Consider the following 24,907-nt stretch of genomic DNA (forward strand, 5'->3'; position numbering starts at 1 on the left):
CCCATGTCGGACCACTGTGACGAGAGGGCGACGATGATTGCGGCCGGCGACCTGCAGGAGTTCGCGCCGCGGGGCCGCGAGCAGAGCCGGCGGCACCCGAGTGCCCTGAGCCTGCAGCTGCGGCGGCTGCAGCCCGCGCCGGAGCTCTGCTCCTCCGACGGCGCGGCGGGGCTCGTGGGCTCCCTCCGAGAGGTCACCATCCACGACCGGCACCGGGTACGAGCCTTCCTGAGCCGGGGGGGTTCCAAGGGGCTCGGGAGGGACGGGAGTTTAAAGCCCATCGGGTTCTGTGGGCTGGGACAGCTCCCACCGGAGCTGGGTGATCCAAACCTTCTCCAGCCTGGCCTTGACTTGCGGGGATGGAGCAGCCTGTTCCAGAGCCTCCCCACCCTCCCAGGGAAGAATTCCTTCCCGATATCCCCTCCAGCCCTGCCCTCTGGCAGTGGGGAGTCACTCCCGTTGCTCCAGACCCGTGTCCAAGCCCCGCTCCCGCTCTCTTGGAGCTCCTTTAGGCAGTGGAAGGGGTTTTAAGGTCTCGTTAAAGGAGGCTTCTCCAGGTGAGCACCCTCAGCTCTGATGAAGATGGAGCCTATGCTTGGACCCATCCACATTGCAACTCCTCTCTGAGAAGGAGTTTAGGGAGCAACGGGGTTCAGTCTAAATCTCACAACTCCATAAAGGGTCTCCCTTACCCGTTCCTCCGTGGCTTCCATCAAAATAAATCTACCTGGAGATCCTGAGTGTCCTTTACCGTGGAATGCCAGGGTTTTTTGGGGTTGGAAGGGACCTTACGGATCATCTCATTCCAGTCATCTCATTTCACCCCCTGCCATGGGCAGTGACACCTTCCACTCCCCCAGGTTGCTCCAAGCTCCATCCAACCTGGGACACTTCTAGGGATCCAGGGGCAGCCGCAGCTTCTCTGTGCCAGCACCTTGTAACTGGCCAAACCCATCACACCCATGGGTCTTGTGTTTTTTCCTGGACAAAGCCTTGTTTTCCAGGAAAGCTGGCAGCTGAGGAAAGGCATTAGCGATGTTGGGGAGGAGGTGGACTATGACGAGGAGCTGTACGTGGCCAGCAATGTGGTCATCTGGAGCAAGGGCAGCAGAAGCCAAGCATCTGCCGTGTACAAGGCATTCACCGTCGACAGCCCCGTCCTGCAGGCATGGAAGTGTGGGAAAGGGGCACTGAGGGATTCACAGACCGTTTCCAGACAGTGTTTTTGGGGTGGGGTTGGTTGGGGGAACGCAGGAAGGTGATGTTGTGTGGGAGCAGCTCGTTCTGGAGAATTAATGATGCTGTGTTGGATTTCAGGCCTTGTGGTGTGACTTCACTATCCCCCGGGAAAAACTGGAAAAAGCTGATGGTGAGTGTCCTGTTTCTTGTGCTGCTGGGCAAATGCTGAGAGCTCAGCTCCCTTGGCTTGGAGTCATGGAATTGTTTAGGTTGGGAAAGCCCTCGGTCACCGCCGAGTCCAGCTGTTGCCAAGGTCACCACAAATCCCCAGGTGTCACATCCACATGGCTTTTATAGCCCAGTGCCTGTGTCAGGGCTGGACACCCCTTTTGGGGAAGAAATTTTCCTACTATCCACCCTGAATCTCCCTTGGTGCAGTATCCTGTCCCTGTTCCTTAGAAGGAGAGACTGACGCCCAGCTGGCTGTCCTCTCTTCTCAGGGAGTTGTGCAGAGCCAGAAGGTCCCCCCTGAGCCTTCTTTTCCCCAGGCGGAGCTTTCTCAGCCAGCTCTTGTTTTCCAGCCCCTTCCCAGCTCCTTTCCCTTCTCTGGACACATTCTAGGAGCTCGTTCATCACAACTTGAAATGTCAGAGTTTACTTTTTGTGTATAAGGGATGTCTGAATCAGAGAGAAACTTCACTGTGTACTTTTTTTTCCTTCCTTCCTTTCCCCCTCCCAGTTTCAGGCAGCGAGGAAATAGTGGAGAAATGTATCTGCATTTTGCAGAATTCCTGCATAAATGTGCACAGCATGGAGGGGAAGGATTACATCGCTGCTCTGCCTTTCCTGGTAACTTCTGCCTTGCTTTTTGTCCACAATTGGAACATTTTTGTCCACATTTACATTCCCCTGCTCTGCATAAAGAGCCTGAACATCTTATTTTCCTATAAAACCCTCAAACACAATCAACACAGCACATGGTTGATTTTTTTTTTATCCCACCATAAATCCATAATTTTTTTATAGGTTGCAAATGTCTGGCCAACCAAATACGGGCTATTATTTGAGCGCAGCAGTTCTTCCCAAGAGGTGCCTCCAAGTCCTCCCAGGTATGGGATGAGGGATTTGGGTGGTTTCCTGTTGGATAATCTAATAAGGGATGGAGGAGTTGGAGGGCAGTGGTGAAAGAGCCGTGTGTTTCTGATAGGAAAAGGTAAAATCAGGTGGAAGAGGAGGAAGATGTGGCTGAGCTATCCCTGCAAGTGTCCAGGGACAGCTTGGATGGGTCTTGGAGCACCCTGGGATGGTGGAAGTGTCCCTGCCCATGGCAGGGGGTGGAATGGGATCATTTTAAGGTCCCTTCCAACCCAAACCTGTTTGGTTTCTTATTGATGTGGTTCTTCCAGTCATTTTATCCCATCCTAGTGACTCTGAGTGAGCACACTCAAAGCTGAGCGTTAAAAACTATTTGGGAGTGCTGGTCCTGGGAATAGGATCTGGGAAGCACCAGCCTGATCCTGTTAAGGTTTGTCCTGGGAATTGATTCCAGGCTTGGACAGCTGGGAGAGTCACTGAGGGATTGTCATCAAGACAGTTTCTCTCAGCTGCAGGATCCCATTCCCTGCTGGCTGAGGCTCCCAGCCCCTATGGAAGTCCTGTAGGGACCCCTACGGAAGCAGCTGGACAATGCACTGATGAGCAGCTTTAATCCACTCTTTTGTGTTTTCCCCTGGGATTCTCTAGTCCTCGGAAGAGCTGGGATTAGGAATAGAGGTCCTGAAAAGTTGAGCGTGCTCAGTCAACCCAACAAGCTTTTGGAGATGGAATCTGTGTCCCTGCTGCCACATCCCAGGTGCTGACTGGTCTGGCTTTTCCCTAGGGAGCCTTTGCCAACGATGTTCAGCATGCTGCACCCCTTGGATGAGATCACCCCTCTGGTCTGGAAATCTGGAGGTACGTTGGATGTCCCTGGAGTCCCTCAGGGTGGCAGCAAATCCCACTGTGGCCCTGGAGCCTTCACTGTATCAAAAAATTTGGGAAGAGTCACTTCCAAGTATGCAAGTGGAGCGGCTGTATGAACAGGGAAGCTGCTCAGGGGAGAGACCCAGATTGTGGAAAGAAGGGAGTGTGGGAAATGCTCAAGTACTGTTGTGGAGCTGCCCCTTTGGAATGCATCCCTGTTTTCCAGGGGTGTTTGGATCATCCCGGGTGCAGTACGTGGCTGACCACACGCTGAGGATTGTGTTCCTCAGCACTGACCCTTCCATTGTGATGACCTACGACACTGTTCAGAGCTTACACACAGTCTGGGCCCTCAGGAGAGTCAAGCCAGAGGTACACATTCCCTGGGGAACAAAGATCACTGGGAAATCAGCTGTGTGCATTTCGGTGGCTTCACGTGTGTTCCCAGGAGCATGTGGGATTTGGAATTTGTTTCATTTATAAGAGTAAGATGTTTGGTGGGGCTGGTTCTTTTGGTTTTTAAGAAGTTTTTTTTTCCCATGGATTTGCCTGTAGCAGGGAGATCACATGGTGGTGGTGGTCATGGACTGTGTAATCAACATTCTGTTCCATGCATTGGACCAGAAGGTTTAAGAAAAAAAGTGGGAAGTAACTTAGTGCCATGAAGAAAAGTAAGGGTTATGAGGCCCTGGCTGAGTTTCCCAGAGAATCTGTGGCTGTTCCATCCCTGGAAATGTTCCAGGTTGGATGGTGCTTGGAGCAACCTGGGACAGGGGAAGGTGTTCCCATGGCAGGGGGTGGAACTGGCAGGGCATTAAGCTATTTTCCAACCAAATCCTGTGATTTTGTGAAAACCTTTGGAGCAGTTTCTGTAGGAGTGGAAGAGCAGGGTTGATGGGATTAACTCCATAGGTTGAGCATGGATTTGTAACACGTAACTGATGAGAAAAGCTGTTGGAAAAGCCTCTCCCTGGCTCTCCTTGCCCACTGGTTTTCCTTCCAGGAGCAGAGCCTGGTGCTGAAATTCCCAGAGCAGGGAGGCACCCCCCAGCACATGGCTACCAGCGGCTCCCTGACTGCTCATCTCCGGAGCCTCTCCAAAGGAGAATCCCCTGGAGGCTCCCCTTTCCAGAACTACTCGTCTATCCACAGCCAGAGCAGATCCAGCTCCTCTCCCAACCTGCAATCCCGCTCTCCCAACCTGCAATCCCGCTCTCCCACCATCTCCAATATGGCTGCTTTGAGGTGGGCACCCACAGCAAATCCCGAAGGATGGGAGCTATGGAACAGCATGGGCACGTTTTGCTGTGTCTTTCCAGCCAAGGCTCAGGTGCCTCTTGCGTTGCAGCACCTGAACTTCCCATGAAATGCCCTTCCTGTGCCTTTATCCCAGTAGCACAGGAGGATAATTCCTGTGCCAGAGCCAAGGAGGCTGCTCTGTCATGGATCAAGCATCCTGTCACGAAGGAGTGTTTTGGGCTGGCTTCTCTAAAGAAATTAGAGGGAAGAGGCTGGGAGGGATTTTTGATGGAATGGACCATCTGAAATCCTTTTGGAATCTCATCTATTGGATTTGGACAGTGGTGCCTGGAACAGAACTAGAGAATTGTTTCCCAGTGCTAGAAAACTATATCAACAGTGAGCTAGTTCCTGGTTCAGGGTTTGGTTGGGTTTGAAAGTGGATGAGCTCCCTGGGATTCTCCCTGATTTTGAAGATGGCCGCGTCAATGTCTGACTGTCCTGTGACTTTGAAGATCCTCTTTTCATCCATATCCTGTCTCTGCCTGCAGCCGCTCCCATTCCCCGGCCCTGGGAGTCCATTCCTTCTCTGGGGTGCAGAGGTTCAACTTCTCCAGCAGTGCCCAGTCTCCGAGGAGACCCAGCATTACCCATTCCCCAAATTCCATTTCCAACGACTCCTTCCTCGTGCCAGAGACGGAGCCGATCGTTCCTGAGCTCTGCATCGACCACCTGTGGACAGAAACAGTCCCAAGCACAAGGTCAGGTGGTTTTCTTGGGATAAGAGTTGGGAAGCAGGAATTCTAGTGAAATCACAGCTTATCTGAGTGTTTTTTTTCTGCAACTGGAGCCATCTTGGAGTCAATTCATGGACTTGCACTCCCTGATTTTTTTGGGGAGATGATTCTCCCTAGGCACCTGGCTTTCTTGCAGAGAACTGAGCACTTGGAGCAGTTTTCCCTCTCCATTCAGGCTTTCTGAATGGTTTCATGAAGTCTCCAAAACAAAGCAGGTTCTAACCTGGTCCTTGTGTCTCTTTTCCAGAGAGAAGAATTCCCAGACATCCAAAGTGTTCATTTCCACCGACCTTTGTGGGCAGAAATTCCTGTGCTTCTTAGTGGAATCCCAGCTCCAGCTCAGGTGAGCATTCCTTGGGGACAGGTGAACCACTTCCCAGCTGGAAGTGCATCAGGGTTTCAGTTAACTAGAAAATTAAAAATACGTGGATTTGTTTCAGGTAAAGCAGGGAGAAGAAGGAGGAAGGAGCCAGAAAATCCACCAAAAAATAATTGCTGCACTATTGGAATTTTGTGTTTTCTTTCTGTAACAGCACCCAGGACAAGCCTTTTATGATTCCTGTTGTTCTCTCTTATCCCTAGGTGTGTAAAATTCCAAGAGAGCAACGATAAATCACAGCTGATCTTTGGATCTGTCACCAATATTCCAGCCAAGGATGCGGCTCCAGTGGAGGTATTGTTACCTGTGGAATGTCCTTGTCATCCAGGTGGTGCCTCCTTAATTGAACACAAGGAGCTGAATGTGCTGCTTAATTATTCCAGGGAATTGACACTCTGCTGGTTCTGGAAGGCAATGGGAGTCTGGTGCTTTATTCCGGAGTGGTTCGGGTAAGCAACACCTTTCCCATCCCTAATTTATGTGCAGGGAGTTCTGAAGCATCCGTGGCATTAATAGGACAATTAAATAATTTTCATGGGGCTTATTTTCAGAGAAAAACTTAACTTTTTTTGGTTTCTCTTTTCCACCAAAAAGGTGGGAAAGGTTTTTATTCCCGGGCTTCCTGCTCCATCCCTGACAATGTCCAACCCAATGCCTCGGCCAAGCACTCCCTTGGATAGTGTCAGTACTCCATCCAAGCCTTTGAACAAGCACCTGGGGCCCCTGGAAGAGGTAAGAAATAAGGAAATACTTCTTTTGTTGTAATGATAGGGTTTTTTTTATCTTCCAAGTTGTCTTTTGGAGATGAATCTTTCCTTCTTGTTCTGTAAATCCTCTGAATAAACTGTGTTTAAAGAAGATCTTGGTGGTGCCGCCCTGTTTATTTATTTCTGTTTACCATAAAACATCCAAGGCAGGGATTATAAAGATTTATAGTTGTTTCCCAGATTCTTGTTGGTACTTTAAACTCAACTGTTTTAGCTGTTCTTTGCTCAGATCCACTTCAATTCTCAATTCCAGTTCCATTTGAACTCTAAAATGGGCTCATTTTCCCCACCTTCCAGAGCGTGCTTTTGTCACCAGTTCCGGAATTAAGGGATTCTTCCAAGCTCCATGACTCCCCCTACGTTGAGGACTGCACTTTCCAGCAGCTTGGGACTTTCATCCAAGCTCTGAGGGATCCTGTCCACAACAGAGTAACTTTAGTACGTATTTCCCTGTCATCTGGGGCAAGGCTTTTGCTAACAGAGATTATTTCAAGATAATTCCAAGATTTCCAGTGTTTCACAGAGCTGGTGCCTGAATTCCATGTTTTAGTGTAGCAAAAGCCAGGATTTGGGAATATCTTCACCTCTTAAGGAGCTCTGAGTTGATAGAAAAGGACTCTGCCTGCACTTGATGCACTTCCTGATTTATCTCCACTTTTGTTGGGTTTTCCAGGAGCTCAGCAATAGCACCATGGTTCGGATCAGCATTCCTGAAATTGCCACCTCGGAATTAGGTAGGATTCCAAAGTTTGGGTAGCTTTTGCTCTGCTTGGGAAAGGGCTGAGATGCCAGTTCTGACATGGCTGATTTCAGTAATGAACCAAGAAAAGGAGTATTTTTCCTTATTTTTGTTCCAAATTGGAGGATTCATGCTTGGCTTGGGGAAGAGCCATTGGGGGTTTTATGACCTTAGAGTAAAAAGCAGGTCCAACAAGAGGAACCTGTGGAGATTTCTGCCACTGACAAGCAAATCCCAGGAAACCAGAGCTGATGGGTGATTTTCTCCTTTTCCAACAGTGAAAAGATGCCTGCAGGGGGTGAAAGCCATCCTGCCCAAGGAAACAGCTGTGCAGATGTTGGTGAAGTGGTACAACGCCTACAACGCCCCTGGAGGGCCCAGCTACCACTCAGAGTGGAATTTATTTGTCACCTGTCTCATGAACATGATGGGTTACAACACTGAGAGGCTCTGCTGGACACGGAATGTGAGCAAATCTATTCTTCACTTGTAATTCCAAGGCCTGTTTTACTCTTTGTTTATCACGAGATGCATTTGTAAGGTGCTTATTATTAAAAATAAACAATGAGGATTTGACTCCACCTCACACCTAACAGGCATTTAATTTGGTTCATCTCATCCATGTTAAATTGATTCTGAGTTTAAACACAGGTCACCACTCAGACTGTTGTTCCTTAAAGAGAATTTTGGATTTCTGGGGCTTGTCCAGCAAATCCAGAAGTACCTCAAGCCACATCATGTCCTTCTTGGTTTGGATTCAGATGTGATTCGCCCAGGAAACCTTGGGAATTTCACTCCTGAGCTGCTTTCATTTAATTTTCTAGTTATTTCTTTTTTTTTTTTTCTTTTGTTTGTTGCAGCTCGATTTTGAAGGATCACTCTCCCCAGTCATTGCTCCAAAGAAGGCAAGGCCGTCAGAAGCTGGGTCAGATGAGGTAAGAAATGCTTCCATCGGTTATATTTGGATTGGTTTTTAAGCAAAAAAATTCCTCTGTAATGGTGCTTTGGAATTACCTTTGTGGAAATTATGTTCACCATGGATCCTCTTGTCTTTCTTCCCTGTTTCTTTGCTCTAGGACTGGGAATATCTCCTGAGTTCTGACTACCACAGGAATTTCGAGTCTCATCCCGTTGCCAAAGCACTACGCCTGGACCCTCTGGAAGTCTCGGCTTCCAGGGATGACTTTTCCCAGAGCCTCAGTTTGGATTCCTCCACCCTTCTTTTCTCCCACATTCCTGCCATCTTCTTTGTTCTCCACCTCATCTATGAGGAGCTCAAACTCAACAGTCTCATGGGAGAAGGACTCCGCTCCCTCGTGGTTCTCCTGGTTCAACTAGCCAGGTATTCCCACTGGAAAATCATTTCTTTTGATGGGGTTGCCCAAATTGGACCAAACTCGCCTTGCATTCGAAGGAAAAAAAATATTTAAAACTTTTCTTATTTGTTCCATGGCTCCAGATTCTTCCCCAGTAGCAGCAACTGCCCAAAGGTGGCATCCAGGAGGTTGGAATGTTTGGTTTTTTTTCCCCAGCGTGTGACTCCACCCTCTTTCATTCCAGGGATTTAAAACTGGAAGCTTACATGGATTATTACTACAGGGACTACCCAGCCCTTGTCAAAACCTCCAGGCAGACCTGCATAATTGACCAGGGTGAGTTTAAGCCTTTGGCTATTCTGTGATATTTGGATATTCCCTTTGGTTTTAACATTCCCCTCGTTCTGGAGGATTATCCCCTGCTTATTCCTTTGAGGTAATTCTTCCTTAAATAGTTGCCTTGAGTTTTCATTCCTGTCGTAAAATCCCATCTGACAGGAGGGATCTGTAACATTTTTGGGGGGAAATGCTGGATTTTTGTTGTTCACCTGAAGACAGAGGAAATACTGGAGGAATTGGGAATGGTGAGGAATTCTCCTGCCTTTTCTCTGAGCTCATGTTCTTTGCTGTTCATCTTAAGTCCAAACAGGTTTCATGCTCCATCCCTCCTTTTTTTCTGCTGAGCCTCCAAGTATCTTCCAGTGGCTGAGTTCCTGCCTGAAGGGAGAAGGAGTGCAGCCTTATCCCTACTTACCAGGGATCTGTGAAAGGAGCAAACTGGTGGTACTGGTAAGTACTGGGGGACAGGGAATACAGGTAATGTCCCTTGTTTTGTCAGCCCTGCCCTGTGGACAGGGTTTGCTCCAGCTCTGAATTTCCTGGGAGTGAAACATCCCTAAAGGAGGATGAAATAACAGAGGGATTCATTTACTGGATGGATTTTCCAGGTGGGAAGGATGTATTGGAGGAGCTGAGCAGCTTCACTGCTTCTGTGTTTTTCTGTGGTTTGTGCAAAGTCATGATGGAACTTGGAGTTATCTGTAGTTTGGGAATGAGAATTCCCCAGTTTTCTCGTCGGGCATGCCTCAACATCAACACTTAGTCCTGTGAGTGCTGATGGTATCTCCTGGTCAGCATCACTTCCTTACTCATGGATGGGAAAACCCTTCCAACTGGGAGCAGAGGTGTCGAGCCTGAGGTGCCTGAGGAGAAAAACAGGGAGAAAAAGCCAGGATCTATTTTCCTTCTCTCTCCCTGATCTGCCCTTGCAGAGCTCAGAGTTGACAGATCTTCATAAAACCCCCAAGATCATTTTACCTGGATGTGATTTTTCCCAGAATTGTCAAAATAGAGTGACTGATCCCTTGGATTTTGCTGGTTGAACCCAGCAGCTTTTCACTTGGAACCTTCACAAAATATCCAAGATGTGGAGGAAACCAAGTGGAAAAGGGTGTCTACAATGTGTGTGTCCTGCAGGAGAAATGGAATGTGGGAAGCACCAGAAGGATAACTGGGAACGTGTTTTTCCATTGGGAAGATACTTAGTTATTATCTCTGGAGCAATGAAGGGAAAGTCAGTGCATTGTTTCAGGGTGGATTTTTTCCCCCAAAATTTAAAGCTTTGTAGTGTGGTGTTGTTCAGTTGTTTCAGTCTCCTTTTCCTCACAACACACCTGCCCCACTTCTGAGGTTGCATTCCAGTTATTTCCTGCCTGTTTTTCCTGGGAAGCAAAGGAATATCAGCCCCAAAATGACTTTTTTTTTGGTGTCACTTCCCCTCCAGAGCGTGGCCCTGTATATCCTTGGGGATGAGAGCGCCGTGCTGAACGAAGCCTCCCATTATTTGTACAAGATCACATCAGGTAGGGATGATTTGACTCCATCCTGGGAGTGCCTGGAGCTTGGAAAACATGGAATTAACACAGCCTTGTCTTTCCTAGGCCAGCGGAAGCAGCAGATGGAGCAGGAAGACAAGCGGTATGGAGGCTTTTGGTGTTGTTTTATGGAGTTTGTGATTTCCTGCTGACTTCTGCATGAGTTTTTATTGGCTTCTCCTTAATTTTCCAGGTGCAGTTTCAAATCCAGCACTTCTGTTTCCAGCTTGGCTGAAAAATTGGTCCTTTGGATGACCAGTGTTGGTAAGAGCAGAGCAGCAACCTTCCCAAATAACCACGTGCTTGGATAAGAGGGAAACACTCTTTGTCTGGGATTGATGATAACACTTCTTTGGGGTTTTTTTCCCTCCTTCACTTCAAGGTTTCACCTTGAGGGATCTGGAATCTCTTCCCTTTGGTGTGGCCCTTCCCATTCGAGACGCCATCTACCAGTGCCGGGAGCAGCCGGCTTCGGACTGGCCGGAAGCCGTTTGCCTCCTCATTGGCCGCCAGGATTTGTCCAAACAGGCCTGGGAAGGGAGCCTGCAGAAGGGAAAATCCGTGAGTATGGCCACAAAGGGATTTCCCAATCCTAGGGTTTGGGCAGAGCACCCAGCTCAGGAATTTCCAGCTTAATTCCCAAATTGAAGGTGACAAAATGGCAGCTTTACGTGTTACAAGGATTATGGTGTGAAAGCCAGCATCCAGCAGGGATGGGTAATCATGGATTGCAGGAAAACTCAAGATAAATCATGGTTTTAAATTCAGACAAAAGTCTTGCCTTCAGAGCTGTCGGACTGCTCCTCCTCCCATCCTTTAGTGCTTTCTCCAGAGGCTCTGCCATCAAACCATGGCAGAAGGAGGAGGAAGTGGGTATTTGTCAGTGGCTCATTGTGTTGGCCTGGCCATCATCCTCCTTCCCACTAGAAGGAGTGGGATTTCCTCTGAATCTGGAAATACACTTTCCATATTTCTCTTTTTGTCCCCCCTAAAAAAAAAAAAGTTTTAGTTATTTGTATCCTGAGGTAAAATGATGTAAAAAAACCCAGTGTGCTGTTTTTCTCTTCCACATTTTTTTCTGATGGTGGCAATCACCAGCATCCTAAGGAATTGCATCTCACTGAAATGACCTTTGTTGGAAGCCAGAAATCTTAAGGTTGACATAAAACCCCTTCATGGCAGAAGATTTGAGCCTTTTCCAAAGTCAGGAAGTGGCATTTGGAATCTCAAGCCCATCTTGGTCAAGATCCTTTTTTGCTATCTCAGCTTTGAAAGGAATATTCAAGTTATTCCAGTTTTCTGCAACAAAGGTTTTATGACTAATTGCATATCAAAACTGTAACTAATTTGGCAGAAAGGCTAATTAACTCCAGGTCAAGCCCCACCTGCCACCACGTGAAAAATCCTTTTTGTTTACTGCCAGTGGAAGCTGTGCCCAGCCGAAACCCTCACGAGTTGTCAAAAATTATGATAAATTTGATTTTATCACTGACTTTATAACAATGACTCAAATCGATGTGACCTTAAAAGGCCAAAGTGAGCTTCAAACCCCAAATTGTTTGTCATTTCTCAGGAGGGCAGGGTGGAGTTTCCTGTTTCAGAACGGCTGCTGCAGCTCTTTGTGGTGCAGCTGAGTATTGAGATTTGAGTGTGGATTTACCAGAAGAAATTTGGGCTCATTCACCAGCTCTTCATTTACTCACCTTTCTGGGGCCATGTGTTCCCAGAGAACCACAGGAAGATTTGAGTGATGTGAACAAACAGGAGAGTAGAGTTTTAGAAAAGCATTTCTTAAATCTTGCATGGAAAAAGGATTTTCCAAGAGTGCTCCTAAGCTTCGGTGCTTTTCTGGTCATGTGTGGAAATTTCAAAACCATTCTGGTGCTGTGGTGAACCCCAGGTTGTCTGATAGTGAGGAATTTTGGGATTTTCTGCTGTGCAGGCCGTTTGTTTTAGTGGGTAATTTGCTTTTCCTAGGTGGTTGTGGAGGGAATCCAAATCGATGTGTGAAAACATTGACGCTTTGAAAAACAACACAGGGTTTGGAGCAGAGTCTGCAGAACAGCAGCTCTGGTTGGGCTGATCACAAACTGGGATAATAATGAGCTGGGCTAATCACAAACTGGGCGGATGGAGTCGGCAGGGAAGGGAAAGCCTTTTCCTATAGCTGCTCTGAAACAAGGAATGGTTTTGAAGGGAAGAGAACTTCCTCACACGTCACCTCCTTAATGTATTTGACCTGCCATCTTCTCTTGTCTTTAGTTATTTATCCCATTTAGTTGTGTAAAAGTACTTGATTTCCATGTGATGAAATCCTCCAAGCCTTTAAATTCCTGTAAGGAGCATGGGAATGCTGTGACCCTCCATCAGTGTGTCCATCCTTTCTATGTACAGCCCCACTGTTATGCTGGGCAAGTTCAGGATGTGGTGCCTTCCTGACAGTTTCCCCCCTCCAGAATTGCCTTTTCCCTTCCCCTTGCAGTCTGTGGGCACGGTGCTGTCCTCAGATATTCCATCGGCAGCCGAGTCGGAGGAGGATGAGGATGGCATGAATGACATGAACGAGGAGGTGATGTCCCTGATCTGGAGCGAGGACCTGAGGGTGCAGGAGGTGCGGAGGCTCCTCCAGAGCGCCCGACCTGTCCGTGTCAACGTGGTGCAGATGCCAGAAGCCAGTGACCACGAGTACATCGAGGAGAAGGAAAACAGGTACGGAATTCCGATTCCTGGAAGCATGGAATGGCTTGAGTTGGGTTGGCTTGGCTTGAGTTGGGTTGGCTTGGGTTGGGTTTGGAAGGACCTTAAAGCTCATCTCCTTCCAACCTCTGCCACGGCCATGGACACCTTCCACTATCCCAGGTTGCTCCAAGACCCATCCAGTGTGGCCTTGGAACTTTCTCCATTTCCAGGTGTTCCTATTTCCCAGTATTTTGTTCAGCTGATAGATTGTGGGGATGTTTTTGGAGGCTCAGAATCTAATTTAAAAGAAAAAAAAAGTCATAATCCAAGTCTTTGGAGTTCCATGGATATCAAAGTTCTGCAGTGTAGGAGCTGGGGGCTCTTGGGAAGGACATTTAGTGTGGACTCCAAAGAGGACATTGAGGTCACTTGGGGTTGAAAGGATTTTGCAGCACTTTCTTCTGCACAAAAAATGTGAAATATAAGCAGGACTTACTCTGTAGAGACAAAACCATCCATGCCCTGCCTAAAGCTGGAGAACCCTTTGTGACAGGCTGGTTTGAGCCAGAGGACTTTGGAATTCCACAGAGAGCACATTCGCAATGTCCCATCCCATTCCTTTGAAACTTTTGTCCAGTGGCCTCGATTATCCCTGTCCTGCTTCTTTATTCACTTTGGGGGGAGGGTGGGGGGGTGGTTAAAACCCTCTTCTTTAAAAAACAAATTAAAAAGCAAACCATTACCCTGCAACATCTGAGTCTGACCTAGACAGCTGAGTAACCTAACGAGTCTAGAAAGGGTTTCCAGACTAAATCATAGAAAACTGTGGTCAGCAATTTTGGAAGCACCTTTATCACCTCTGTACGTGGGTTATTACTCGGTGTTGTCACCACTCATAGCAGGATCCCACAAGGCAACCACCTTTGCTTGGCTTTCTCCTCTCCCCTCGCTTCCAGCACGGTTGGGAAGTGTCCCTGGAATGGATTTATTGAACCAGCTTTAAGGGAAAAATAGTGCCAGGTTCCAACAGCTGGAAGCATCTTGGAGATGAACCTTTTAAGGACCAAAGATTTGGTTCAAAAGGAGAAGGAAATAGTCACAATGAAGGAAAAATGGTCCTGTCCAGTGCCTGTTGTTTGTAGGTCATTTCTATTTGGGAAAGTTTTCCATGTGGTTTTGGATTCACCTCCCCACCAGGTTGCTGCAGCTGTGCCAGCGAACCATGGCGCTCCCAGTTGGACGAGGAATGTTCACCCTGTTCTCCTACCATCCTGTGCCAACAGAGCAGCTGCCCATCCCTAAGCTGAACCTCACCGGTACGTTGGCCAGGGGTTCCTTCCCAGTCCACCCCAGAGCAGGATGGGAGTGCTTCCAGCTGTTATCCCATTACTGTAAATTTTATAGCATCTTTTCAACCAAGGATTTCTCACTGGTTTTGTGAGGAAGTAGCTCCTTTGGGCTTTAAGTCTGCCACCTGGAATGGTGGAAGATCTTTCTGGAATGGTCAAAGACTGAGACCCTTTATCAGGTCCAGTAGGAAAGGAAAGTGGAAAAATGGCCTAAAGTGGTCAGTGCTGGGGTCCTACAGGGTGGAGATCCTGCAAAGGGCTGTCCCGACATTCCCAAACATTCTTGGATCGGAGCTGTTCTCTTACTTGACGCTGGATGAAGACCTTGGCTTTTCCTGAGTGCTGTTTTCCCCTCTCCCACGGCAGGCCGTGCTCCTCCCAGGAACACCACGGTGGATCTGAACAGCGGGAACATCGATGTCCCCCCCAACATGGCCTGCTGGGCCAGCTTCCACAACGGCGTGGCCGCCGGCCTGAAGATCGCTCCCGCTTCCCAGATCGACTCCGCCTGGATCGTCTACAACAAGCCCAAAATGGCCGAGCTGGCCAACGAGTACGCGGGGTTCCTCATGGCCCTGGGCCTCAACGGGCACCTCACCAAGCTGGCCACCCTCAACATCCACGACTACCTGACAAAGGTGAGGAGGAGGCAGATCCAGAAGCCAGGCACTGGTGGGATTGGAATCTTTTGGGCGCAACAAGGAAGGAAAAAAATCAACAGGTTTCTTTGAGCTGTTGGATTGGAAGTTTCCTGGTGTGGGAGAATGTCTTGAGTTGCTTCATTGTGGTTGTGGTGCATGGTTTGGGTTGGAAGGATCCTTTCTCAATGTGAAGAAGGGTTTCTTTCTGTGGAAGTGGTGGAGAACTGGCTGTCCAGGGAGGGCATGGAGCTTCTGAAGAAACTCCAAACCCACCCACCTGGATGTATTCCTCCGAGTGAGCAGGGGGGATGGACTGGATGACCTCCAGAGGTACCTTCCAGTCCTAAATATTCTGGGATTCTGCAGAATGAGGAAACTTCCTTTCCCTTCAAAGATTTCCAGCACTTTTTACCACCAGATCTTCCCACCCTGTGCATGGCTCGTAGGGATAGGCCTCTGGAACACTCAGGACAGAGGTTTTCCCATTCCTGCACGTGCCTCACTGCTCCTTCTCCCCCTCACCCAGGGCCACGAGATGACGAGCATCGGGCTCCTGCTGGGCGTCTCTGCCGCCAAGCTGGGCACCATGGACATGGCCATCACCCGCCTCCTGAGCATCCACATCCCCGCCCTGCTGCCGCCCACCTCCACCGAGCTGGACGTGCCCCACAACGTCCAGGTGGCTGCCGTGGTGGGGATAGGCCTGGTCTACCAGGGCACTGCCCACAGGCACACGGCCGAGGTGCTGCTGGCTGAGATAGGTAGGCACCGACACCAGAAAAACGGGAATGGGGGCTGGGATAGTCGCCACGAGCACTGGGGAGTCGGGAACTTCCCACCACGAGGTTTCTCCTCTCGTTTTCTGAGCCTCACAGTCCTTCCTGTGAGCTTGTGCAGCGTAAAAAGGAAAAGTCACTGGGTTTGGGGAAAGAAATGTGGCAGCATTGTTGCTGTTCCTACTTCTTCCACCTGGAGATTTGGTGTACTAATTTCCCCTGTTGGGAATTTTAAAGGTTTTTAACCACCAGGCCCTAAGAGCTGATGTGAGCAGCAGATTTGTGATCTCACTTGTGCTCTCATTCTGAATTAATTTGTTACAGCTTTTCCCCATGTTTACATGGGACTGTACTTGGAGACTGTGTGGTTTGTTAAACGGGGAACGGGATCAATTTTAAGGTTGAAATTCTGGCATTTATGGAAACTGCTGGATTCGTGCAATCCTTTAGCAACAGTATTTGGATTGGTTCAGCATCTTAAAATATCCTCAGTTAAACCTGGCGTTTTCACTTTGGCTCCAAACTCCAGCCATAACATTTAGGAGGGAGTTGCTATTTGGGAGTGGATTGATGAACTGCCAGTTCCTTGTCATTCCACTGAGGACTTCCCTAAGGAGGGGCAGATTTTTTTTTTTTCCCCTCTCAGTAGGAATTAGACAATAAGCTGGAATTTCCAAAGGTGAATTTTGCTGGTTTGGTTTCTCCAGGGCGTCCCCCCGGCCCAGAAATGGAATATTGCACAGACAGAGAGTCCTATTCCCTGGCATCAGGGCTGGCCTTGGGAATGGTGTGCCTTGGGGTAAGTCAGCTGCAATTAGGAGACTCATTATCCATTGGGATGGCATTCCAAGAGCTGTTCCATCCTTGGCTCCAGCTGCCTGTGGGTTTTTCTCCTAGAGGAAGGCACTTCAGTGCTTTTCCTTCCTTTCCATTCCTCAGCATGGCAGTAACCTGATTGGGATGTCAGACCTCAACGTTCCCGAGCAGCTCTACCAGTACATGGTGGGAGGACACAGGAGATTCCAGGCAGGAATGCACAGGGAGAAGCACAAATCTCCCAGTTACCAAATTAAGGTATGTGGTGGCAGTGCTGGCTTATTGGAGTTGGAAGTCTGGGAGGTGTCTCCGTGACTTTGGGAGTATCATTCCCTTCCAAGTGAACCTGTGGGAGGTGTTCCCTGTGTTTTCCCAGGAAGGAGACACCATCAACGTGGACGTGACATGTCCTGGTGCCACCCTTGCACTTGCCATGATCTACCTGAAGACCAACAACAGGTATCAACCTGGGAATTCCTGCAGGGTTAAACTGCCCCAGTGTTGGCTCTCCTGAGGTTTGGAGTTGCTGGAATGTGACCTGGAAACCCTTTTCCTTTGCCATGCCTTGCAGATCCATCGCTGACTGGCTCAAAGCACCGGACACCATGTATCTGCTGGACTTTGTCAAACCAGAATTCCTTTTGTTGAGGGTAAGGTTGTCCTTGGGTTTATTCCTCAGTCTGTTTAAATGATGTTTAGGAATTCCAGCCCTACCACGCCCATTATCCAGAGCTCTTTGCTTTCCATCTAAGCCCACCCCTTCCAACAATTCCTCCTTGTAGTGTGGCAGCTTCCTTGTCATGGAGACAGAATTTAGGGAAAACCAGACAAAAGACACAATTTATGGGGAATGTTGCATTGCATTGCTAAGTGTATTTTTATAGCATTTCCCAATTCCATAGATGAATTTTCTCCCCTCACGATTTGGTTTTCTCCCTTCTTTCCAGACCCTGGCTCGATGCCTGATTTTGTGGGATGACATCCTGCCCAATTCTAAGTGGGTCAACAGCAATGTGCCTCAGGTAGGTGTTTGTTTATGTGTGGTGTGCTTGCTTCCCAATTTTACACCTCCCTGAATTGTGGATTTTCTGTGTGGGGATTTCCGTAGTCGGGTCAGGAGCGCAAGGAAATGAACATTAACATGACTGAGGTGACTGTTCCAAGGCATCCCTGGATTTTAGGAGCACCAGGGACTGGTGCTGACTGAAGAGGGATGGGATTGTTCCAGGCACAACATGATGTTGGGGAAAGGAAGGGATTAAACTTCCCCCTGCATTGCCAGGTCCAAAACTGTTGCATGGAGCTGAGCATTGGGAATCACTTGCCAGCAGTGGAATCAGTGATATTCCAATATATCGTATGGAGTTCTTAAGACCAAATGAGCTCAATACCTATGAGAACTGCAGGATGCTGATGGTCTCTACTGGGGAAAAAACAGCATTTCCGTCCCTTAGACCTGTTTGGTAATCACTTAGGAACTTTTGAGGGCCAGAGTTTCAATTACTCATCAGTTTTCCCTTGGATTTATTTTCCTTTTCTGCTTTTTACAGATCATAAGAGAGAACATTATCTCTCTTCATGCAACAGAGCTGCCTTCCTCTGAGGACCTGAGCTTGGAAACACTGGCGTGAGTGTTTCCCGGGGAATTCCTCCTGGAGAATTTCACTGTCCTGTAAAGGAGAGTTTTCTTATATGGGATATCCTATAAAGGATGAGTCTTCCCTTTTACTTTTAAGGGACGAAGGAGCTTGTGCTGTGTGTTCAGATGAGGAGAAGAGGAACATTTAGTCATTTCCTGTTTATGTTGTCCCTTAGGCAAGCTCACGTCTACATCATCGCCGGAGCGTGTTTATCCCTGGGATTTCGCTTTGCCGGGTCGGAAAACCTGGCAGCATTTCAGTGCCTGGTAAGAGGAGGGTTGTTTGATTCCCTTTCCCTCCCAGGGAGATGCCACTCACCTTTTGGATCCACATTGACTGGGCATTTATTTTCTTTCTAGTACAAATACGCCACGGATTTCCTGAAGTGTTTGTCGGCTCCGACAGCGTCCATAGTAAGTTTTCTCAAGTTTTCTTCCAGCAGAAAGATGGCTTTGTGTGACCCTCAGCAAAACCTCAGTGGGAACAAACCCAGACCTTTTAATTTCCTGGATGACACATGATATATAGGATGTGGCAGGGCTGAGAATCACTGAAGGACTTTGCTGGCTCTCCCTCTTTCTGGGGAATGTGGTTTTCAAGCTCCAGGGTAGAAAGTGGTGGATCACCCCACCCGGAATGTGCTGTTGGCCATGGGACTGTGGTGAAACCTCACTGTTGTGCTTGAAGACAGGTCACTATAACCTGGAAACGTGCCTGAGTGTCCTGCTCCTGGCCCTGGCCATGGTCATGGCTGGCTCTGGGAACCTCAAAGTGCTCCAGCTTTGCCGCTTCATGCACAAGAAGACGGGGGGAGAGATGAACTACGGCTTCCACCTGGCTCACCACATGGCTCTGGGGCTCCTCTTCCTGGGAGGAGGAAGGTAATGGGCCTTTTCCAAAGGCAGATCCCAGCCCTTATTTCCATTGTCTCCCTTTCCCTTTTTTTTAATGTTATATGGATGCATAAAGGCATCTTTTGTTGGAAGAGAAAGTCTTGTTGTCTTTGTGCACTTCTGGAAATTCCTTTCCTCATCCCACCAAAATACTTTGGCCTCCTGTGTTTTTCAGAAGGAGAACTAAACAATAATGTTGGGTTTTTCCTACAGGTATTCTCTGAGCACTTCCAACTCCTCCATTGCTGCTCTCCTCTGTGCTCTGTACCCTCACTTCCCTGTTCACAGCACAGACAATCGGTAAGGCTTTCGTGGGGATCCCATTTCCTTACAAAAGACAAACAGTGGATTTTTACCAAAAAATCTGGTTTTGGATGTTCTCCACTAGAAAAAAAATGTGGGAAATGGAAGAAATAAATGACAGTGGTAGGGATCTTTGATCAGTGAGGAAACACCAGCTCTGCTGTGCTCCTGTGATGTGTGTGCTCCAATTTGCTCAGCTGGAAAGATTTTTCACAGAAGATCTGTCCATTCATGACCCTTAATCACTTTTGGTTCTGCTCCATTAATCCATGTTCTGTTAATTAACCCATACCATGGCTACATGAGCTGTGTCTGGGTGTGGAGCTGGAACTGGGTGTGGGGGATCATTCCCAGCCTGTGCTTAGCTCCTGCTTCCCACCCCAGGTACCACCTGCAGGCTCTGCGTCACCTGTACGTGCTGGCGGCTGAGCCCAGGCTCCTCACCCCTGTGGACGTGGATTCCAACACCCCCTGCTACGCCCTCATAGAGGTCACCTACAAGGTAATATGGCTGGGAGGCCCTGAGGAGCTGTGGGATGAGCTGGGATTTTTCCACTGGGATTTTTCCCAGTTTTGGTTGGAGTGGCCTCCAGTCTTGGGTTTGGTTTCAAGCTGTGGCAGAGACAAGGTGAATTCTGCACAAATAAGGGAAGGGTTGGGCTCAGCCCACCTCGGATGTGCTTTGGCGGCACCTGGAGAGCAGAAGGGAGGACAGGGAGAGTCACCAGAGTCTTCAGATGGGCAAGGAAGGGTGTCCTGGCTGACCCAGGCTCTTCTGCCTCTTTGGAAGGATTTCCAAAGGCACAGAGGTGGCTGGAAACATTTGTGGTTTTCCAAGCCTTCTCCTAATTCTGAGATTAACAACTTGGTGTTTCTCCTTGGTGCTTCCATCAGGTGTCCTTCAGGGAAGGGTCTTTTCTGTGGGATTTATTTTGTATGGGAGAAGGGGTATGCTCTGGACTGAGTCCTTGAAATTTTGAGGGGGAAGAGGTGCAGGCAAAGAGTTTTCCATCACAGCTGGCTTCCCAAACCTTCACATTTCAGCTTTGCCCAGCACTGGGTGTTGATCCATCCACCCATGGAAAATACGGCTTGGGAAGTCCATGTTTCCTGGCATGAGTTCTGTGTTTCCTTAGGAACAGACCCCCTCTCCCCTACTCTGCCTGCTGCCAGGGCAGTTGTTCCCCTTGATTTTCCTTCCTTTTCCCATGGAAGTGAGCTTTTCTAACCCGTGGCTCCCGTGATGTTTTGCAGGGTACACAGTGGTACAGGGAGGCCACTGAGGAGCTGATGGCACCCACGCTTCTCCCAGAGCTCCACTTACTGAAGCAGGTAGAGGAAATCTCTGTTTTAATGGGAAAACATCTGGATTTTGTGTCACAAATCTCAGGAGCTGAGATCTGATGGTATTTTAATTCCTTTGCCTGACTCTGGACGACACTGTCCCATTATTATTCCAAAGACAATTCTCTGTCTTCTGTCTTAAGTTCTTCCAAGATCTGATGCAGCAGGGAATTCCCTGTAGGAGACACAAACCTCCTCCTGAATTTTCTGTGTGGGCAACACTATAAAACAGCCCAGCAAAAATTCAGTGGAAACCTCTTAATTCAATTATTCTGGTTATATTTAGTAATAAAATGTTTTTATTGACAGATCAGAGTGAAAGGCCCCCGGTACTGGGAATTATTAATAGATTTAAGCAAGGGAACGACTCATCTCCAGTAAGTGTTTTTCTAATGCTCAACTGAATCATGACCTCGTAGTAATCGTATTTCATGTTTTTTTTTAAACCCTCCCACAGCTCAGAAAGAAACCTGGGTTTCATCAAGTGACTGTTGTGCATCTGACAGCACTTTAGGGGGGAGGGAAGAAAGAAACTGCTGTGTTGGGTTTCACCCATTGAGGCGAATAATTCATGCGATAAAACAGGGTCGGGGAAATCCTGATAGTAAAACCCACAGAGAGTGGCAGTGGGACAGAGGCACAAGAGAGCAGCTACAACTCATGGTTTGGGTTTGATTTTGAGTGGTGGTGACGTCAGGTTTCCCAGACTGTTGGGGACTGCAACTGCCCTGTGAAATGCTTTCTTTTCTCGCATCACCCCCTGTCACAAAGTGCCACCCACCTTCGTGACACGCTGGAAACATGGGGGGCACCTGTGGGAACCAGAGATTTTACCGGAACACAGGATCTGGGGAGGGTGGGGGGAGGGAATCATTCTGATCTTTGCACTCCCCAGTGAGGGGTGGGAGAAGCCAGCTTCGTCTTTGCTCAGTAACGTGGTGCTTTGAGGTCGTTTGCTTGCCATTAATCAAACCCAGAATCATTCAGGTTGGAAAAGACTTCCAAGGTAATGAGTCCAATCACTGATCACCCTCTTGTCAATTGGAAGGATTAAATTAAGCACAGTCCATTAGTACAGCATGCTTTGGGTTGGAAGGGATTTAAGGATCACCCATTTTCACCCCTACCATGGGCAGGGGCACCTTCCACTGCCCCAGGTTGTGGGGTAGTGGCCTTGGACACTCCCAGGGATCCAGAGGCAACCACAGCTTCTCTGGGCACCCTGTGCCAGGGGCTCCCCACCCTCACAGGGAGGAATTCCTTCCCAATATCCAGCCTGAATATCCTCTCTTTGAACGATTCCAGGTCGATCCTTTCCAAGGGAGGCATCCTGTACGTGAAGCTCCGAGCAGGGCAGCTCTCCTACAAGGAGGATCCCATGGGCTGGCGCAGCCTGCTGGCACAGACGGTCACCCACCGCAACTCCGAGGGGCGCGCGTTCAAGGTACCGCTCCCCCAGGGTGGTTCCTGCCAGGAATTCTGGTGGCCTTCACAGGGTAGCTGCATGTTGGACATGTCCTGCCCGAGAAGTGCTCGGTCACGGAATCACTGAGGGTGGAAAAGCCCTCCAGGGTCATAGAGTGCAGCCCTTAAGTCACTGAATCCAAATTTCAGATCTTGGAGTTCAGCCTTTGGATCTTGAAGTCCAAATTTTAGATCACTGAGCCCAACCTTTAGATCACTGAATCCAAATTTTGTATCATTGAGTCCAACCTTTAGATCATCTAGCCTAGCCTTTAAATTGAGTTTAACTTTTAGATCCTTGAGTCCAGCCTTTAGAAATGGATTCCAACCTTTGGTGTGGGTTCCAGTTTTCTCCCTTGTGTTCTGGACACTTTGGCAATTGGTTGCTGTTATCTTTGTGCACAAATCCAAAAAGTTCATTTTTGGAATGTGTTTTAATCTCTTTTTTTTTTTTTTTTTTCCAGCCAGAAGCAATTTCTGCTTTCACTTCCGATCCCGCTCTCTTTTCCTTTGCTGATTATTTTTGCAAACCAACTGTGAACATGGGCCAGGTAGGAAGTGTTGGTGGTTCCCAACCCTTATCCCATGGATGAAAAGTAGGGGAAAACCTGCCTGAAACTCTAGAGCAGAATTCAGCCCTGCAGTCAGCAGGAACAGGGAATATCCTGCAGGGTGCTGTGTAATACAAGAATGATCCTCTGATTCCTGTTGGTTTGATTTTGGGTTTTTTTTCTGTCCCATTCCTTGAGGAATGTGTTTAACAAATCCTGAAGCATTTAGGGGAGGTCACAGAAGGTGTTTTAGATGGAATTTCTTTTAAAATTATTTAAGAGAGGGAATAAAACGCAGTTTAATTATCCCAAGGAAGAAGTCAAGTAGTATCATTAATTACCCCAAATTCCTGTGATGCCACTGCATGGATTAACTTCAGTGGAGGCAGAAACCTGGAATCAATCATGCCTGACAGCTGTCTTTGCTCAGAAACAGGAAATCCTGGATCTTTTCTCCTCCATCCTTTACGAGTGCGTGACCCAGGAGAATCCGGAGATGCTGCCCACGTACATCGCGATCGACCAGGTGGGAAACTCCTGTTTCTGTTAGGAGCCACACTTCCCCCTACTTTTGGGGGACAAGGAGCAGTCATTCCATGTGCTTTTCCAGAGGGGGGGAGGGCAGGGGTTGAGGAGTCATTTCCTTCCTGTTCCATCCCTGCTCCAATTCCTGCTCTCCCCCCCTGCCAGGCCGTGAGGAGGCTGGAAAGGCGGGAAATGTCCGAGACCTTCGAGCTGTGGCAGATGAAGCTGGTGCTGGAATTCTTCAGCTCCCGGAGCCACCAGGAGAGGATGAGCAGGAATCCAACCCGAGGGCTCTTCATGAACTCGGAATTCCTGCCGGTGATGAAGTGCACCATAGATAACACCTTGGATCAGTGGCTTCAAGGTAAAGAGGAATGTCAATCCAAGCAGTGTTGGAATCCTGAAATGGTTTGGGATGGAAGGGACCTTAAAGCTCATCTTCCATCCCCTGTTGTTCACCTGGTTCTTGTCTTGCTGATCCAGATTGATTTTTGCCTCAAAACTATGGAAAAATGATGAGGGAAGAGAGGGCGTTTTTAGTTTGGTGTGGAACATTCCCTGGGGAATTGTGTTTGCCTGGAGTGGTGGCAGGTTTTTTAGCAGGGAAGGTGATGCTTCCCAGAGAAAATTCCTTCCTCATCTTGCACAAGGAGAGTTTTCCCAGAGCAAAAGCAAGCAGGGTGGCCATGGCGGAAGGGGGGAGGTTGGAAAGCAACTTCCCGTGGGGAACGGAGATTTCAGTGGGATTTATCTGTGGAAATCCTGCTTCCCAAATGTCACCAAAGCTATTCCTTGTGCCTTGTAGCTGGAGGGGATGTGTCCCTGCATTCCTACCTGAGTGGGCAGGGTCCAGAGGAATCCCAGCTGAGCATGCTGGCTTGCTTCCTGATCTATCACTCTGTGCCCACACCAGGGCAGCTGGCAGCTGGAGGCTTGGAAGGTGAGTCTGGAACTGGGATTCAGGGAAATCCTGGATCCTTTTTCACTGGGCAGTTTTTCCTTGCCCTCCACCAGCCCGGGTTACACATACCCAGGTTACTCAGGGACAAGAAAGGCAGCTGGAATTTTGGGAGCTCTTTTCCTTGCATAGGGCTGGGGCAGGAATGTCACCACATCCATGAGGGATCTGGGGCCTATCCCAGGAATCCTGTGCCAGCCACAAATTCCTGTGCTTGGGCATGGAAGATTCTGGTTGCCCGTTACACACTTCTCTTCTGTGTGTTCTTTTCCTCTGTGTTCTCCTTCTTGGATTTGGGATCACTTTTAAAAGAGATTTCTGGATTTGGGCTCTCTTGTAGAACTTCTCAACCAGCTCACAACGAACAAACGGATCCATGGGATGACACCTCCAGAGCTCCCTCCGGCTCTGAGCAAATCTTTGCCTCACTTTTACACCTTTTTCCTTTGCTTTGGATGTTTTTAGGGAGCAGGAACTTCTCGGAGCTGCTGCTGAAGCTGCGGAGGCTGCACGTGCCCGTGCGGGCACTCCTGCGCCTGGCTCCGCTGCTCCTCGGGAATCCCCAGGCCATGGTGCTCTAATCCCACCAGGCTTCCCAAAATCTCCTTCTTTTTGGGACCTTCCCAAACACCAGACTCACCCCCAGCTGTGGCAACCACAAGCAGGAGTTATTTATAAATTGTTACCAAAAAAAAAGAAAAAAAAAAGCTATAAAA

At 48.5% G+C, this 24,907-nt stretch overlaps 1 protein-coding gene across 1 annotated transcript; it reads left to right on the top strand.

The window, feature by feature from the left end:
- ANAPC1 (anaphase promoting complex subunit 1) lies at positions 1 to 24,907 on the top strand. The gene is made up of 47 exons (XM_062490756.1): positions 1 to 216; positions 1,005 to 1,166; positions 1,318 to 1,369; positions 1,925 to 2,028; positions 2,206 to 2,288; positions 3,059 to 3,132; positions 3,368 to 3,513; positions 4,145 to 4,386; positions 4,932 to 5,141; positions 5,425 to 5,520; positions 5,760 to 5,850; positions 5,940 to 6,005; positions 6,151 to 6,288; positions 6,621 to 6,761; positions 6,997 to 7,057; positions 7,341 to 7,528; positions 7,923 to 7,997; positions 8,139 to 8,404; positions 8,623 to 8,714; positions 9,019 to 9,167; positions 10,162 to 10,240; positions 10,319 to 10,355; positions 10,446 to 10,516; positions 10,635 to 10,813; positions 12,735 to 12,961; positions 14,129 to 14,247; positions 14,647 to 14,918; positions 15,448 to 15,682; positions 16,405 to 16,496; positions 16,637 to 16,771; positions 16,890 to 16,972; positions 17,085 to 17,163; positions 17,461 to 17,535; positions 18,064 to 18,140; positions 18,329 to 18,419; positions 18,513 to 18,566; positions 18,841 to 19,034; positions 19,260 to 19,346; positions 19,734 to 19,851; positions 20,604 to 20,681; positions 21,003 to 21,070; positions 21,999 to 22,137; positions 22,622 to 22,708; positions 23,139 to 23,234; positions 23,399 to 23,597; positions 24,039 to 24,173; positions 24,657 to 24,907. Exons 1-47 carry the CDS (start codon positions 4 to 6, stop codon positions 24,770 to 24,772), a joined length of 5,871 nt encoding a protein of 1,956 aa, XP_062346740.1. The 5' UTR covers positions 1 to 3; the 3' UTR covers positions 24,773 to 24,907.

The sequence above is a fragment of the Cinclus cinclus genome, chromosome 3, assembly GCF_963662255.1.
Source record: "Cinclus cinclus chromosome 3, bCinCin1.1, whole genome shotgun sequence".
Lineage (NCBI taxonomy): Eukaryota > Metazoa > Chordata > Aves > Passeriformes > Cinclidae > Cinclus > Cinclus cinclus.

Bases quoted from the DNA above. Each gene is read 5' to 3' on its own strand.
- ANAPC1 (XM_062490756.1), top strand. From the start codon at position 4: ATGTCGGACCACTGTGACGAGAGGGCGACGATGATTGCGGCCGGCGAC. The intron at 8,715-9,018 runs GTGAGTTTAAGC...GTTCATCTTAAG, and splicing joins GACCTGCATAATTGACCAGG to TCCAAACAGGTTTCATGCTC. The intron at 14,919-15,447 runs GTGAGGAGGAGG...CCCCTCACCCAG, and splicing joins TCCACGACTACCTGACAAAG to GGCCACGAGATGACGAGCAT.